Here is a 17033-nt window from a genome sequence, read left to right as displayed (position 1 = left end):
AAGTGATCATCACTATATTTTAGAACAATCTTTTGAATCACTGAGCAGTTTCATAGACAAGATTGTTAAGAGTGATACTGAAAATAGGCTACTACTTAGGAATGCTTCCCGTGTGCCAAGTACCATATTAAGAGTTTTACATACATTTTCTTATTCTGTCTTCATAAACGCTCATGAGTTAAGTATTATTATTATCCTTATGTTAGTGTTAAGAAAATTAGATTTAGAGCAGTGAAAAAACTTACCCTAGATCACACAGCTACTTAATGATTGAAGTGGAGTAAAACTTGGCCTTTCTTATGCTTAACCACTGTTCTGTATAGTAGTACAGGAGAGAGAGAAAAGATGAGAGTAGAGGATCACGCCCAGATTTCTCTGGCTTGGGCAGATAGATAGTATTTATTCTATTCATTAAGATAGGAAATACCAAAGAAAGAAGAATAGGGTAAATGGTAACTTTGATTTTGGACTTATTGACTTTAAGATGATTGTGGGACTTAACTGGTTTAGAAGTCCAGTAGTGGTTGAATATAAGGACCTCAAGTAGAGATCAGATTTCTGAATAATTAGCATGTTCATGTCAGTTCAAGTTATGGATGTAATTGGTATTACTCACAGAGTATATGTAAGTTGAAAAGAGGGTAGAAAATGCAAGCCCAGTATGAGCTTTTGAGTCAGGCAGAGACTGTTTCTCTGTTCCCTTTATGGATGCCTCTTCACTAAGTCTAGCTTCAGATAAGAGAAGGTCGTGTTCCAGAAGCCAAAGGGAGAAAGAGAGTTCAGGAATGCTGAAGTAATCGAGGTCAGTTGCCACTGAGATTCAAATGAGATAAGGTCTGAAAATGGCTATTGAATTGGGCAATTAAAATGTCTTTTTTACCTCAGTGGCAGCTGGTTTAGAAGGCTAGTGGAAGAGAACAAAATAGGTGAGGATGCGGGATTGTCCATTTTGAGAAGTTGGCATTAAAAAAATAATGAAAGGGCCTTAGATTGAATCGGGATTCAGGGACAGTTTTTATGTGAGAGCCTTCAATGTGTTTGTAACTTGAGGGAAAGAAGAAAGAAGCCAATGAAGAGAGAGAGAGAGGTTGAAAATGACAAGGAAGGGAATAATTGATGTAGTAAAATTCCCTGAACTTGGAAACTGTTCCTCGGAGGCTGAGGAATAAAAGACAGACATAGCTAGCTAGCTCTGCAGCTCTTCACAGGCACGTGATCTCGGACAAATGACTTACCCTTGAGTCCAACAGTATCTACTTTTTATAGTGGTTTGGAAATGCTTATTAAGCCTAGCACATAATCAGAATTCAGAAAGTATGGCTAATATTATTGTGCAAATATGTGTAGATGTAGGGACAAGACAGAAATTTCTTTGATAGCTTCCGTTTTCTCTCTCATGCTAAAGAGAAGAGATGTAAATAAGAAAGGAACTACAGGACACTGGAAGAAATTTTGAACGAGTCAGTATTGGAATATTAGAAGATCCTATTTAGCTTAGAAGTAGAAAAGATTGTCAAGGAGCTTTGAGAACATATTTGAATTTGAAAAATGAAACTTGATGGTGGTACTAAGCTGTAGGTTGTAAGAGTGGAGAAAGCCACATTTGGCTGATCCATGGTTGTACAGAGCAGAGGTACAGAGCAGGTGCAGTGAAAAAGGAAGAGATGTAGCATTTCTGCCTTTGTCTTCTGGTTCTTTCTGTCTAGAAGACCCTCTGCTTTTCTTTTCTACACTCTGTCCCTCAAGCCCCAACTCATAGCCCATCTTTTCACATACTTCACCAAAGACCAGATTCCATAGTTAGTTAGTTATTCTTTGAACTTGGGTAGCACTAAGAATCCTTTCACCCATACATACACCTTTTATTTGGCAATTAACTAAGCAACTTTCGCCCCTCTTACTGTTTCCTTACGCTATTATTCTTGTATCATTTAATTTTCATGTGTGTACATCTTACTCTCACACTTAGCTTATAAGCCCTGTAGAACTCAGAAAGTTAGAAAGACCATCAGGATTTTATTATATATTTATTTGTAGCCACACTACTCCTACACTTAACACCTTGTTTACAGGTATATGACCATTTGTTGATATTCTGTGGAAAATATTGAAGGCTTTGTATAATACATTGAACATGATAGAAATACATTTATAAAGAATTCACTCTTTGTTTTAACCTGTAAACAAAAAGCTGCGTATTTGCAAAGAGACATTTGGGGCCATTCAATCCTTCACCTTAAGTATATTCAAGTATATTGCACTAGGTAAACAAACTAAGTTCTGCCTGTTAAGGTCAAAATTGCATTGCATTGCATTGCCAGTAGACTCTTCCCCCACCTCCAACATTGTTGTAAAAAAATGTATTTTAATAAAAAAGACAAATTTTAACAAAAGCCTTGTTTGAGTCATTTTGATTTTTCTCTTCTAGTGTGTCCTTACTCATCCATATTTTTATGATTGTAATCAGTGTGCGTTTAATTTTGTATTTTTTAAATTTTGTTATAAACATGTTTCATGATTCAATCTTCGTAATTGTTTTAGTAGCTGCATAATACTCATTAAACTGATACACCTAACTTACTTAACCAATGTCAATATGCCTATAAGAGGAAAATAATTATTTCTAATTTTTTTACTATGATGGAAAATGCTGCACTAAGCATCTTTGTGCATGTCATTTTTTCTTCTGAATTATTTCCTTAGGAAAAATTCCCAGAAGTGGAATTACAGGATCAAAGGGTATGAACATTTTATGGCTCTTAATATGTGCCAGTAGAATTTTTTTAAGAGTTGATGCAGCCATTGGTTTTGAATGGCCTGAAATGGATTTCAACATTTGATCAGGACTGATAATCCCTTCAGTGTAGGGTTAGGTTGGCAAGTGCTTCGAACTTTTAATTTTGTCATGTTCACTAGCTAATTCCTTATTCTTTCTGTTTTGTGATGTAATTATAAAACAGTTATTATTTTGAATTAACCTTTCTGTCAATGCTTAGTGGCACATTCACTGTTGTTACTACTTTCTTACCATATGCTTTGAATAAAATATACATTACTATTTATTTGTAGGACTTGATTAGAGACCAAGGGTTTCGTAGTGATGGAGGTAAGTGGTAATTTCAATTAAAAAAAAGAAAAACTCAGGGAAAAATGCAACTGCTTTGCTGCTTGTCTCCTTTATATTTGCTTCTTCCATGAAACACAGACACAGAGAAAAATGTGTAGAGAAAACCCAAAATATTTTTTGTTTTTCTTTAGTATTGATCATTTATGTCTAATAAAATTTTAACTAATTTATAACATGAGTAGAGAAAAAGAGAGGACATAAAAAGGAGCCTTAAATGTACTATCTACAGTGTAAGAGGTTATCAAAGAGAGATTCTTAGTTATTTCACCCACTTATTTATCCCAAACCTGCAGATGCAAAATTTCCTTTGGGAACCTTCACTAATACTTAAAGATCGAGCTTAGAACCAGTTAAAACTTGACTTTCCTAAATCATTCTGGATTGCCTGTCACAACTTCTCAGTTTGTTCGAGTCAAGCATTTCCCTTCAGCCTTCTATACGGGTTTGAAATGTACATTTTATAGAGTGGACCCCTAATAGAAAAGCCCAGTTGCTTTTTTTAGTCCAGTAAATAAAATAAGCAAACGAGAAATTAAGTTGAGATTTCTTAGAGAATTTTAATCTTATACTCTAGCACCCAGTGAAAACGAGGGCATAAGAAAACATTGCTTAAGAAAATACTTTTTAAATAAGAAATGTAATGTTTTCCGAGATGGTATTTGAAACTGTCTTAACGTTTTCCTCCAAGAGATTCTCCATGCTTACCTTTTTAGTTGTCTTCTATCTAATAAGGAAGACCTACACTACCTGCTTGCCTTGCTTAGAGTTGGTCTCCTCACTGGGACCTGCTTTATCATCAAAATGTCTGACCCCAGACTCAAACATATTTCATATTGAATAAACATTATACAAACTATCTTTTGTTATGTTTCTATGTACCTGTGAAGCTACCAAAATAATAGCCCTAAAAATGATATACTTTGGACTTAGTATTTACTATAGCACATAGTTATGAAAGTTTTCTTTTCTGTTTGTTATTCCATGAACCCACCAATTAATGTTGCTGCCAGTTTGACTTTCGTATGTCTTAGTAGCTGTGGCTTTTGAAAATTTTGCCCAATACATCCAGCATTTAAATGTTGCCATCATTTTAGCATCACAAAGTTAACTTAGTCATAAAAACTGCCTGCTTAGTACCTAAAATGAAGTGGCATTTCTTGTCCTTTATTTATGGGTCACTTTTTTAAAAAATCATTGGGATTTTATGAAAATGAGCAGTTTTTTAAACCTCCAGAATTATTTTGTGAAGCAGGCTTCGACTCATCTATTTATTCCCCATGACTTCTTTCATTTCTTCTGTGTGTCTGTCTTCCTATGTTTGCCTGCCCCTCTCTTTCTCTTCTAACAGCCCCTTTGAACCAGCTGATGCGCTGTCTTCGGAAATACCAATCCCGGACTCCCAGTCCCCTCCTACATTCTGTCCCCAGTGAAATAGTGTTTGATTTTGAGCCTGGCCCAGTGTTCAGAGGTAGTTGGGCTCTTCTTTCTTGTTTTCACCCAAAGCAAACTAAATATAAACTACAGATACTGTTTGTGCCTCACCCTCACAGCGTGTGTTTGTAAGTGTGAGAGTTTTCGGTACTAATTTTCTGCTTGGCCTGGCTGGAATGCTCTGAATGTGCTTCTCACACATACTCACCACCACAAGCTTCTGTGTGCTGTCTGTCATAAATTTTAAAAGCAAGAAAAGTCTTAAGATTTCCATCCTGTTTCTGGTTACATTACTTGCTTTTTGGTCATGTAACTTCTTAAACTCAGTGGGTGGCAATAAATAATGTATGTGGGGGAGGGGGAGTGTGTCCTTTGATTTGAATGCCTTTTATTTTAATCCATTTAGGTGATAACCTTGATGACTTAATATTTCTTATCAATTTTTGTGGGTTTTTTTTAAAAATATGGAAATGGAAATCCCTATTATGAAATTTTACTAGACTTTTGGCTTTATTTTTCTGTAATATCAGCAGTGTACTTTTTAAAAAATGTAGGACATGTATATTTTATATTATATCAAATGTAGGGAGCTTTTAAAAAGATTTTTAATGTATTTGGAGTATTTTAGCATACTTCAGAAAATGTGACGATTGATTTTCAGTTATGCCCTAATATGAGGAGAAAGTTAGAAGCATAATTTCACTGGCCCATTTTATCTTACCATACTTTAATTAGTGGTTAAACTCCTTTTTTTTCTTTTTTCCATTTTAGTCAAAATTGAGGAAGGTGTCCTGCTATAAACATGTTTAAAGAATTATGTTTTCTGGCTTTTGCTGGTTAGTGTCTGTTACTTATTCTGAATGTAGAGGTGGTGGTTCAGATTTTTTGCTCTCAGCCCACCTGTTTCTCAGAAAATCCATAAATTGAGCTGGAAGTCGTAGGGTACTGAGTAGTATAAGTGAAATAAATAATACTATACAGTACTGAGATCAGAACTGCAAAGTTAAGGCTTTATGATGTTGAAAATTATCAGTGGAAGGTAGAAAATGGATTGTGCTCTATTTAATAAACATTCCAGATACCATTTTCTTGTAGAAAATTACGTATGAGATCATGGAAATTCAACATGATAACATGTGATGTAGTAATGATAAAATTTCTACACAGATTTAACATTTAAATGTTGCCATTGGCATCTTGTTTTGTGAAAGATAGTGACATCCCCTCAAGAATAGTAATATTTTTTTAAAAACTCTTCTTGAAGTCTTTTTGTGCCCTATATGCAAATATTATCTGACATCTCAGCCCAGCTTAACTCTGCTCAGGCCCCACTGGGCGGCATTGCCCTGAACCTCTCTGAACCAGGTCCTTAGAATTATTGCCACTGAGCCAGCATTTGAAAGAGTACCCATCAGAAAGGTATGCCACGCTGTCAACACAGTCTACTTTCAAAGAATTCACCCCTAGGCTGATAGACTATTTCCGTTTGTAGTAACTTGGCTGAGAGGCCATATCACCTCCTTTGCTCTCATTTCCAAAGGCAGGGATTCCTCAAAGTCTAAGAAAGCTGCTCACTTTGTTTATATAAGGTGGTTCTGCAGGCAGCAGATCATCTTTGTTTAGTAGAATAAGCCTCCGGGAACCAATGGAACTGACCAGTGTCTCTCACTCTTAAGTAGTGTAGTATGTGGTGGAGGCTTTTGTGTGTGTGTGCAGCTAATGTGAAAAAGGTAGATATTTTCAACATTAAGGCCATTTATTAGAATATGTTTCCATTTGAGGATTTCCATCTTTTTTATATTGATTGGCTGCTGACGCAACGTAAAATAAAATTTTATCTTTCACATAGGCTTTTAAGTTAATTTTGCTTTTTTATTTTTATTTTTATCAAAGAAAGAGAACCTTGGGAGTATTTTTTAGTATTTATCTCTTATTTTAGAGAGATTCTTTTTCTTAGAATATGCACCAATAAGCAAAGTGTATATCTGTAATCAGATGTTTTAAAGGTCATTAAATTAGCCAGAAAACAAAGAAAATATAGTACTAATCACCAAATGAGGCCCCTTTTTGGCCTATTCTTTCTAAAGTCTACTTGAACGTGCACTGCATTTTTTAAATAAGTAAATCTCCCCACCCCCCCCAGTAAATGAACATACTTGATTTCCCTTTAATGGATACATTTTTCTTTTCACTAACTTAGGATCAACCACAGGTTTGTCTGCCACGCCCCCTGCCTCATTACCAGGCTCACTCACTAATGTGAAAGCACTACAGAAATCTCCAGGACCTCAGCGGGAAAGGAAGTCATCTTCATCCTCAGAAGACAGGAATCGAATGGTGAGAGAACCTGATCTCTTTTTTTCCTCTAAGTTGTTTCTTTACAGAAGTCATAGCCACATGTAATGTCACCTTAAAAGATATACTGATATGTTCATATGTGCCATAGAATTCCCATAGTCAAATAAATTTAAGCTAATATATTTATGAATAAAGCATATTTGCGCAACACAGATATTTGCTCTCAACTCTAATGTAATTGAGTAAAAGGCAGTTTGGGAAAAGTAAGAATACAGTTGAGCCTTGAATAATATGGATTTGAACTACATGGATCTACTTACATGTGGATGTTTTTCAATAAATATGCAGTCGGCCCTCCATATCCCCAGGTTTCATATCCATGCTTCAACCAACCAAGGATCGAAAATAGTATTGGTTGTGGAACCAATCCCCAAGGGATACCAAGGGACAATTGTAGTTAAGTTTTGGGAGAAATTAAAAGTTATACATGGATTTCCAACTGCACGGGAGGGTCGGCATCCCTAAACCCCACATTATTCGTGGGTCATCTGTAGTGTTCTGTTTCTAAAATTAGGAAAAACAATAAGCTAGTATTTCAGGAAGCAGTATTAGGCATGTATGTTCTAAAGGGCTGGTCTGAAATTCAAAAATCTGCCAAATGACATTCTTCCCTATCTGAAAAAATAACTTTCTGCTACAAAATACATCTACATTAAAAACTAATAATTACGTTTTAGCGATAGTACATTAACAGTGTATGTTGGATACGTGGATTCTTTACCCTACCAAAATAATTGTGTATGTTGATAAATTTTTTGAGAGACTGGATCACATGAGGAAATTTAGCACTGACTGTGAGAGAATAAGTAGGTAAATTAGCAGTAACCATAGTGTGTTAAATTTTTGGCTTTTGGAGCCAAAACTAGTCACAAATGTATAGTACTTATCTTGCCCTTAGTAATACTCCAAATAATAAAAGGCTGTTTTATTGATTTTAGTAATATATATGTTTAATACCCAATAAATCTCTAGTTTTTAATAAATTTTTTTCATACTAATACTGACTTAGCCCTTCACTTAAAGTTCTGTAGTGTAAGAATCATACAACTATTATTCCTCCAGAGTATTCTTTTTCTTTAAAAGATCTTATTTCTTCCTAACTTATGTCCCTTTCAGGCATAGGGGAATGTGTTAGGTAGGTGCAAAAGTAATTGTGGTTTTTGCAATTGTTTTTAACCTTTTAAACTGCAACTACTTTTGCACCAACCTAATACTTAGTGTGAAACATAAGGTTTTCCTTTTTTGTTTGCTTTGGCTTGACTTTTGCACTATTTTTATCAAGAAAACACTTGGTAGACGGGATTCAAGTGACGACTGGGAGATTCCTGATGGCCAGATCACAGTGGGACAAAGAATTGGATCCGGGTCATTTGGGACAGTCTACAAGGGAAAGTGGCATGGTATGTACGTAGCACGGTGACCTTGTCACAAGTTCTATTAAGAGCATATGAGTAACAACTCCTATAGAAAAGTATCGAAGGAAGTGTTCACTGTTTGCATCTTAAGCTTTTTTGATCATTTTCAAGAGTCCTCCAAAGGTTTCTAACAAAAATTATGGGAAAAATTATGGATTCACATCAAGCAAGTTTCCTGTCATTATATTACGGTAGTAATTTTTAAAGATGATGATCCTCCAGGTGAACTAGTCCCCAAGATGTTTTTTCTTTGATAATTTTTCTGCTGATTATTTTATTTGTATTATAAACCACAAGTAAACATGTTAAATTGTACTTACCAAAGGAAGAAATGGCAAGGAAAAATTAAAAATGTTCAGCCTGACTAGTTATCAAAACACTGCAGGTGTTTGGCTAATCTTAAGTAATGTGATGAGTGGAAGGTACTCATTTCCTGGTATGTTTGAATTTTGATATGACCAATAATTCTGAAAAATTCTATAAAATTCTTGATCTAATATATGACATATAAAAGTTATATAAAATTGACTAAGGTATAATCAAGAACATTCCAAATATTTGCCACCATAGGCTGTTTAATACTGTTGGTGGCAAACTTTCAGTGTCTTTGTATCTGGGACTACGAGACTCCATCTAGACAACTGCATTAGATGGAAGCAAATTGTCAAATATGATAGATTGCAATATCTGAAAAATAAGACTTCACATACAGGCATACTTGTATATAACATTGTTGTAGGTTTGTGCCTTATAAACACAGTTTAGAGAAATATTATTTTTTGCGAATCCCATCAAAAACATTAAAAAATATATGGTACATATATGGTATATGTATATATGTATATGGTACATAAAAAATATATGGTACATAAAAAATATATGGTACATAAAAAATATATGGTATATATGAAGCTGGGAGAAACTTATCTAAACTATCAAAAATAAACTTCAAATTTTGATCAAGCATGTTAGAAAAAAATCTATCTCTACTCCTCCTATAAAAATAATAATAAAATCATTGTCATATAAAGGGCCAATCAGAATATGAGCCATAAATTGGGGGGAGGGGCGGAATACTGTAGAGGTCTGTTAGGCAATTAACAAAAACATTGTGTTATTTTAATGAATTGTGCAATGTTGATGGTATTTGTCACCTTTTTAAAATTTGAAATTTGTTTCTATGCCTATTTTGTTCTAAATAAACTTTTGGTTTCACTTTTTTATTTGAAATTTTGCTTTTCGTAAGGAAGGCATCCCAGTACAATGAGCTTTAGGTCCCATAAAATGGAGAGTAAACCTGGAAATTCTCACAAAAGTACAGGAGACAACACCTCATTTATCCATCCAACAAACCATTTGTTGCATGCCTCCCTCCCAGCAAGCACTGTTCCGGCTATTATCATATTATCACTTCTACAGGGATGAAAAGTCCCTGACCACAGGGCACTTCCATTCCAGTGGAAGGCAGGACAATAACATAAATAAGATCTTAGAGCAGGTGAGATGATGCTGAGAAAAACGAAGGAGCAGGAGGAGAAAATGGAAATCATTATTTGCCTCTCAAATGGACAAAGAATTTTTAAAATTGGTAATATTTAGAATTGGGATTGCAATGCTGCTGGTGGGAAAATAAATTGCTACAAATTTTCTGGGGGGCAATTTGGCTATATGTATATCGAGCCAACAATTCCTTTTGTAGAACTTTATAATGAGGAAGTAATTGGACAGGAACAAATAGATATGTGTACAAGCAGATTCAGTAGAGGTTTAATATTAATGAAAAATGGAAATAACTGTAAATACCCATTAATAGAATATTGGAAGAATTTATAACCTCCATGTGTGATTATATAGAATTTAAAATAGTATGGTAGATTTACATTTATTTGTATGGAAAGATGTCTGTGGCATATTAAATTTTACAAAGCAACATGTATAATATCTCTATAAGGTCCTACATAAAAATAGATATAACATAATTTGAAAATGACCATCAGTATTTCAGTACCTATCTTTTTAGGTTATCTTTTCATATGTATGCATAAATAATTCACACTGATAGATATAAATAATTCACACTGATAAGGTGTATATCATCTAGTAGGATATACATCAGTATATTAACAGTGGTCATTTCTAAGTGACACGATTATGGGAAATTTTTTCTTTATGCTTTCAAAATGTTTAATTTTTTTTTTTACTGTGAGCACTGTATTACTTTGATAATCAGGAAAAGTTAGTTAATGATAGTGAAGTATAATATACGTGCAAAAAAAGTACATATAAATGTACAAGTAGGTGGACTCTCAGAAAGTAATGCATCTGGAGTCAGTAAACAGAACCTGACCAGCACTGCAGAAGTCTTCTTCCTGTCGTCCTTCCCTAAGGGCAACCACTGTCCCGATAACAACAGAAATCATACGGGTTGGACCTTTGTGTGTGGCCCCTTCCACTCAGCGTTGTTTATAAGATTCATCTATACCACCACCATGTGTAGTTGTAGGTCATTCATGCGCTATATAGTATTCCATCGTGTGACTATAAAATGATTCCTTTTTCTGTCTACTGAGTGATGAGCATTTTCATAGTGTCCAGTTTGGGGCTATTACAATGCTGCTATGAATATTCTTATGCACACGTGTCATTTGATGAACATACGTGTCCATTTCTGCTGGATATACACCTACCGTGTTTCCCTGAAAATAAGACGTAGCCGGACAATCAGCTCTAATGCATCTTTTGGAGCAAAAATTAATATAAGACCCAGTCCTATGTGAGACCGGTGTAATATAATATAATAAAGTATAATACTGGGTCTTATATTAATTTTTGCTCCAAAAGACGCATTAGAGCTAATTGTCTGGCTAGGTCTTATCTTCGGGGAAACAGGGTAGAAAAAAATTGTGAGGTCTCACTGGATATGCATATGTTCAGTTTTAGTAGTTACTGCCAACAGTGTGTGTCAGGTGGTTGTACCAGTTTACACACCCACTGGCAGTGTGTATGAGTTCTACCTGTTTCATATAAAGTTGTTTTTTTACTATTATGATTACAATTTTAATAACTTTTCTAAGCAAAAGCAATAAATTATCTATGGATTTGGAAAAAATGTTAACTACTCTGATAAAGAAGTTTTGTAGTTGTCTATTTTAGTTAAACTCCATTGGGCCTATCATCTGTAGTTTTAACATTCAGTTAGTAAATGCATCTAATTTAATATTGTTAAATAACCAGGAAAATACCATGGGTACTTAATTGGTAAAACTAAATTTCCAAGAGAAAAACAATGTTGGGAGTTCTTTTTTAATTAGTATATTAAAATACTAGTATAAGAGTGTCATTGTCAGTTTGTTTATTTTTTTTTAAGATTTTATTGGGGAAGGGGAACAGGATTTTATTGGGGAACAGTGTGTACTTCCAGGACTTTTTTTTTTTGTCCAAGTCAAGTTGTTGTCCTTTCAATCCTAGTGGAGGGTGCCGTTCAGCTTCAAGTTGTTGTCCTTTCAGTCTTAGTTGTGGAGGGCGCAGCTCAGCTCCAGGTCCAGTTGCTGTTGCTAGTTGTAGGGGGCACAGCCCATCATCCCTTGAGGGAGTCGAACCGGCAACCTTGTGGTTGAGAGGACATGCTCCGAACAGCTGAGCCATCTGGGAGGCAGCTCAGCTGAAGGTGCCATGTTCAATCTTAGTCGCAGGGGGCACTGCCCACCATCCCTTGCGGGACTCTAGGAATTAAACTGGTGGTTGAGAGCCCCCTGGCCCATGTGGGAATGGAACCGGCAGCGTTTGGAGTTAGGAGCACGGAGCTCTAACCTCCTGAGCCACCGGGCCGGCCAGTTTGTTTAGTTTTTATCCTTAGAAAATGAATGTAGTTAAGGAAGTTATGGTCTAATTTATTATGCCATAAAACAATAATGGTGTAGATTTAAGGCTGTGGTAATTAGTGAAAATACCCATTATTTTAAAATATTTTTAAATTTGAAAAATCAGAATGACGTTTGAAATGACGATTCCCTTTTAGGTGATGTGGCAGTGAAGATGTTGAATGTGACAGCACCCACACCTCAGCAGTTACAGGCCTTCAAAAACGAAGTAGGAGTACTCAGGTGAGTTTGTGTGAATTACTGTTTTCCATCGAAGTTATCTTCCTCAATTCCTGTTTTCTAGTGGTAGCCATTGTTAGTCGTACAGATTTACTCAAAATGGATAAGACAGAATTTGAGTATATTTCGTCTTTCACCATATTCTTTTAAGTGGTATGCAATATTATATTGTACAGCTGATAGAAGAACTAAGCCTAGAGTGAATTAATGGAAGCATAGTTTTCGATTATGAGAAATAATACTTCCACTTGTGGAAATAATACTCTCAAACTTCAAATCTTAGCAGAACACAGTTAGAGATTATATCATGCCCTGGAACTTGAGGAACATTAACAGACTAACATAGGTCCAGCCGAGGCCAACTTAGACACGGAGGATTCTGCAGCTGTAACTTAGGGGGGAAGCAGTTAACAGAACTGAGGACATTTGGTCTGTAGGAGGCTGTCATGTTCAAGAGGGTGCAGACTTACCCTCTTTCATTCCAGAGAGCAGAACAGGGAAGCCAGCGATGGAAGTTGTAGGAAAATGAGTTTTTCAAAACCCCAAAAGGCTTTTTAATACTGGAACTACTTTTAAAAAAAAAGAATGGGGGAAATAATCTTCAGTCTCAGTGATGAGCTTCCATAATTGAAGATATTTAAGCAACCCCTTATTGCCTGACAGGTATATTAAAAAAAGATATTTCTGTAAAGAGTAGAATGTTAGACTACACAATTACTAGAGCCTCTTCTAAATGTATCCTTCTGTTGCCTTTTTAAAAATACCTTTTTCTGACAACATCTTACGGATAAGTAGACTGTTTTGGCCTCTTTTTTTAATATTTTCTGAAGTGTATCGACATTTACTGCTTACTATCACATTTCTTTTTACAGGAAAACTCGACATGTGAATATCCTACTCTTCATGGGCTATTCCACAAAGCCACAACTGGCTATTGTTACCCAGTGGTGTGAGGGCTCCAGCTTATATCACCATCTCCACATCATTGAGACCAAATTTGAGATGATCAAACTTATAGATATCGCACGGCAGACTGCACAGGGCATGGAGTAAGTTTCATTCTGTTAAATCTCGTCTACATTACTTTTGAAGACCATTGAGGGTGTTGTAAAGCAGTGTTTTAGACTGCTTTTTAAGTTACTGTCCAGCAACATGTGGACACTTTTAACTAATGGCTAGCAATATGATACTAAGAGATAAAATAGTCTGTCTCTACGGACTATAAAACATATATAGTATTTGGTAATAAATATGTGACTACAGATTTGTTTTGCATGCAATGATTTAGCTAAGCAGTTAAGGTTCAAGAAACAAAAATAGGCAGGCAAAAAACCATTAAAAAGTCATTAGCAGTTATTGAAGTACATAAAATAATTGTTAGTTATCCGTTCAAATGATTTTTTCCAAGTGCCCATATTTTCTATTGCAAAGTGGTCATATGCATGAAATAAAGTAAAATGAAAATCTGCATCCTGATCCTTTTTGAGGATTTCAATTTGAGTTGTTCATATCCATTGAATTTTGCTATGTAATTTGAAAGATAAGAAATAACTTTATAAAATTTACCGTAGACCAAAATAGATAACTGACTTAGAAGAATAAATTTTGCATGCAATTCTTAAGTACAAATGAATAGGTAAATCAAAAAGTAAAATTAAATAAATTTTGAAAGCGCTTAGATAAAAATTTTAAGTGACTAAAAATATGTTCGAAAGCTGTAGTTTAAAAATACGTGTGTATATTAAATTAGCTTAACATTTTATAGTATACAGATGACATTCACATGCATAGGTCATTATGTCACTTTATCTTTATAATGTCATAAAAAAGTAGATATTTTTATTTTCTTTTTTTACAGATAAGGAAACTGAGGCTTTTAAATGACTTGTCTAAGACCACACATTTACTAAGAGGCAGCAAAGGTGTTTAACTCAGAATTTCTGATTCCTAAACCATTATTCTTTTCCCATAATCACTATGCTACTTTTACATCATAAAATTAGAATGAAATGAAAGGGTATATATATATATATATATATATATATATATATATATATATATATACACACACACATATATATGTGTATGTACATATACACATATACATATATATATATATATATACTAACACCTAGAACTTTGATGCAAGATCACTTGACTGAAAACCAAATCTGGCTCTAAAATCTTCTCATTCTCCTTCCCTCTCTGTCTCAAAATAGGCAATATATCTGTAATTTAGATTGCTTACAAGCCTATAGTGAGCCAAGAGGCTATTGTAGCACAGTATTACCTTAACAATAACATTTCCACTTATGCAGTAAATTTCAAACAATCTTAGCCTTTCATATAAGTTAGAATCAGAGTCTGTTCAAATTTGAAATGTTATATTAAAATCTGGTCAAGAGTAAACCATGGCAAATACAGTAAACACTGAGAAAGAAACAAAGCTTATTCTGTCTGCTCCCCCACACAAAATGTGCTCCCCTCTCAGGGCCTTTTGTACTTGTTATTTTCTCTTTGGGGGTACTCATGCCATAAATATCTATAGCGCTTCTCCCTATCTCTGTTCAAATGTCACCTTTTAAAAGAAGCCTTCTCTGATCGCCTTATACACTACTAATGTCCTTACCCCACCACCTCTCTCTTTACCCCATCCTTGTTTTTGTTTGTTTGTTTGTTTTAAACATCCAGCTCCATGACGTATTTTTTGTATTGTCTGTCACTCCCACTAGAATACAAGATGCATGAGAGCAGGGTCTTTGTTTTATCCCTAATGCCTAGAACAGGGCCTGGCCTATGATAGGTACTCAATACATATCTGCGAAATGAAAAAAATGAAAGAAGGATTAAACACAACTGCACATTATTGATAAGTTTACCTTTCAGAAGAAAGAAGCCAAATCCTTCTCATACCATAACTGAGAAATGTCAAGAAAAGGAAAAGTAGTCAACGAAGTAATGATAACAGAGGGGGAATGGCTTTTGCTATAAACAGAGGCAGCAAAGAATACCTAGTAATAAAAATATTTTTAGAGACCGTGCTGGGGCAGCGAAGTGCTAGTATTAAGACAAGAAATGACGGTAGAGAAGAACTCTATCCAATTGGAATAGTTCTGTAGTCTGGAGGCTAGTCAGTGAGGAGGCACTATTATTCCATTGCTTTAAAGTTTGAGATCTATAAGTATAAACCTCTCTAGTCTATGTACTCTGAAATACTTTGCTTACATTTTTAAGTAATGCTCACTGTGTAATGAGTATACCTGGCTATGAAGGCTGTGTGTGGTGATTAGTAGAGGGGAGGGAAAGGAGATGGGGGGAAGACGAAGAGGGTAAAGGAGGTCAAATACAAAGTGATGGAAGGTGACCAGACTTCAGATGGTGAGCACACAGTAGAGTATACAATAGAGCATAAAGTTGTACACCTGAAATTTATATAGGGTTACTAAGTAGTGTCACCACAGTAAATTTAACTTTTAGTAAGTTAACTTAAAAAACAGAAAGAAAACAAGTTCATTTCCATAGTAGCCAAAATAGTAAAATACCTAGGAATAAGTTTAACCAAGGAGTTCAAAGATTATACTCTGAAAAGTACAAAACATTGCTGAAAGAAATTAAAGAAAAAAACAAATGGGATGGGGTTTGGCATAATAAAAAATTTTGTATACATGTGGGTGCACAATATTGTGAATGTACTTAATGTCACTGAATTGTACACTTAAAAATGGTTAAATGGCCATTTTATTTATATATTTTACCACAATAAATTTAAAAACAAAATAAAGATAACACAAAATGGCTGTGTGAGTTGCAGATAAGGTGACACATTTTTGCTGTCTTTTGAAACTCCACTAGAACTATAATGAAGGACTTTTTTTTTAGGCATGACATATAAGGATGGAGGTAACAGAAGGAGGAAACAATAGCAACAACATTTTAAAAGCTAGAAATCAGATGGAGAAGTGATCGTGGACTTGGTAGGCCCAGAAAGCTAATTCGTTAGTTGGCAATGGGGAAATGAAAACCAACCTGATTTACACCTAAGAATCTCAAAAGTCTCAGGCATTGGCAGTGCCAGGAATCTCCAGAGGAGGGCCAGTACATGAAAAGTCCTGAGCCACGGAGGGACTGCCCCATCCCTACCCTGACGTTAGACTGGAAGTTTGTTCTCTGGAGAGGGGAAAACAAGTATCAGTGGACTGGGGTCATGGGCATGGCTACTCTACCAGAAACGGGTATTGAATGACTGCTTACTGAGTGATGAATGGAGAATTCCCCCAGCATTGTTCCTGTCTGTGGGTTCCCAGAATGCTAGCAACCAAACCTTCCCCTTCACACAAGAGATCGGGGAGTCTTCCCTCAAGAGTCTTACTGACGCGAGGAAAGACCGAAAGGTAGTGACATCAGAGATTCCACCTAGATCACTATACAGGAAAGTTCAAAAACAAGAAGCCTATCTGTATACTACCACTTAGACAGCTTTTCAGTCCCTCACTCAGTCTGAGTAAGACAAATTATCTCTGGCTCACCTGACATCAGAGGGAATGTCTCTGATGCCAATGAGAGACTAAAACAAATGGAGGGAAAGCAACTACTAGGAACAAA

General features: G+C 35.3%; 1 protein-coding gene across 7 annotated transcripts in view; it reads left to right on the top strand.

The window, feature by feature from the left end:
- Window positions 1-17033, top strand: part of BRAF (B-Raf proto-oncogene, serine/threonine kinase) — a 119381-nt gene that overhangs the window by 66051 nt on the left and 36297 nt on the right. For 2 of the 7 annotated variants that reach the window (XM_081038632.1, XM_081038636.1), the window contains exons 9-15: window positions 2704-2739; window positions 3070-3106; window positions 4476-4595; window positions 6759-6895; window positions 8199-8316; window positions 12350-12434; window positions 13304-13480. In XM_081038632.1, coding sequence (XP_080894758.1) covers window positions 2704-2739; window positions 3070-3106; window positions 4476-4595; window positions 6759-6895; window positions 8199-8316; window positions 12350-12434; window positions 13304-13480 — 710 coding nt within the window. The remainder of the gene's footprint in view (window positions 1-2703; window positions 2740-3069; window positions 3107-4475; window positions 4596-6758; window positions 6896-8198; window positions 8317-12349; window positions 12435-13303; window positions 13481-17033) is intronic. The other 5 variants (XM_081038633.1, XM_081038630.1, XM_081038635.1 and 2 more) reach the window with 3 other exon arrangements.

This window comes from Rhinolophus hipposideros (assembly GCF_964194185.1).
Source record: "Rhinolophus hipposideros genome assembly, chromosome: 25".
Taxonomy (NCBI): domain Eukaryota; kingdom Metazoa; phylum Chordata; class Mammalia; order Chiroptera; family Rhinolophidae; genus Rhinolophus; species Rhinolophus hipposideros.
The sequence above is the reverse complement of the archived record's forward strand: the minus strand, read 5'-3'. Positions and strand labels throughout refer to the sequence as shown.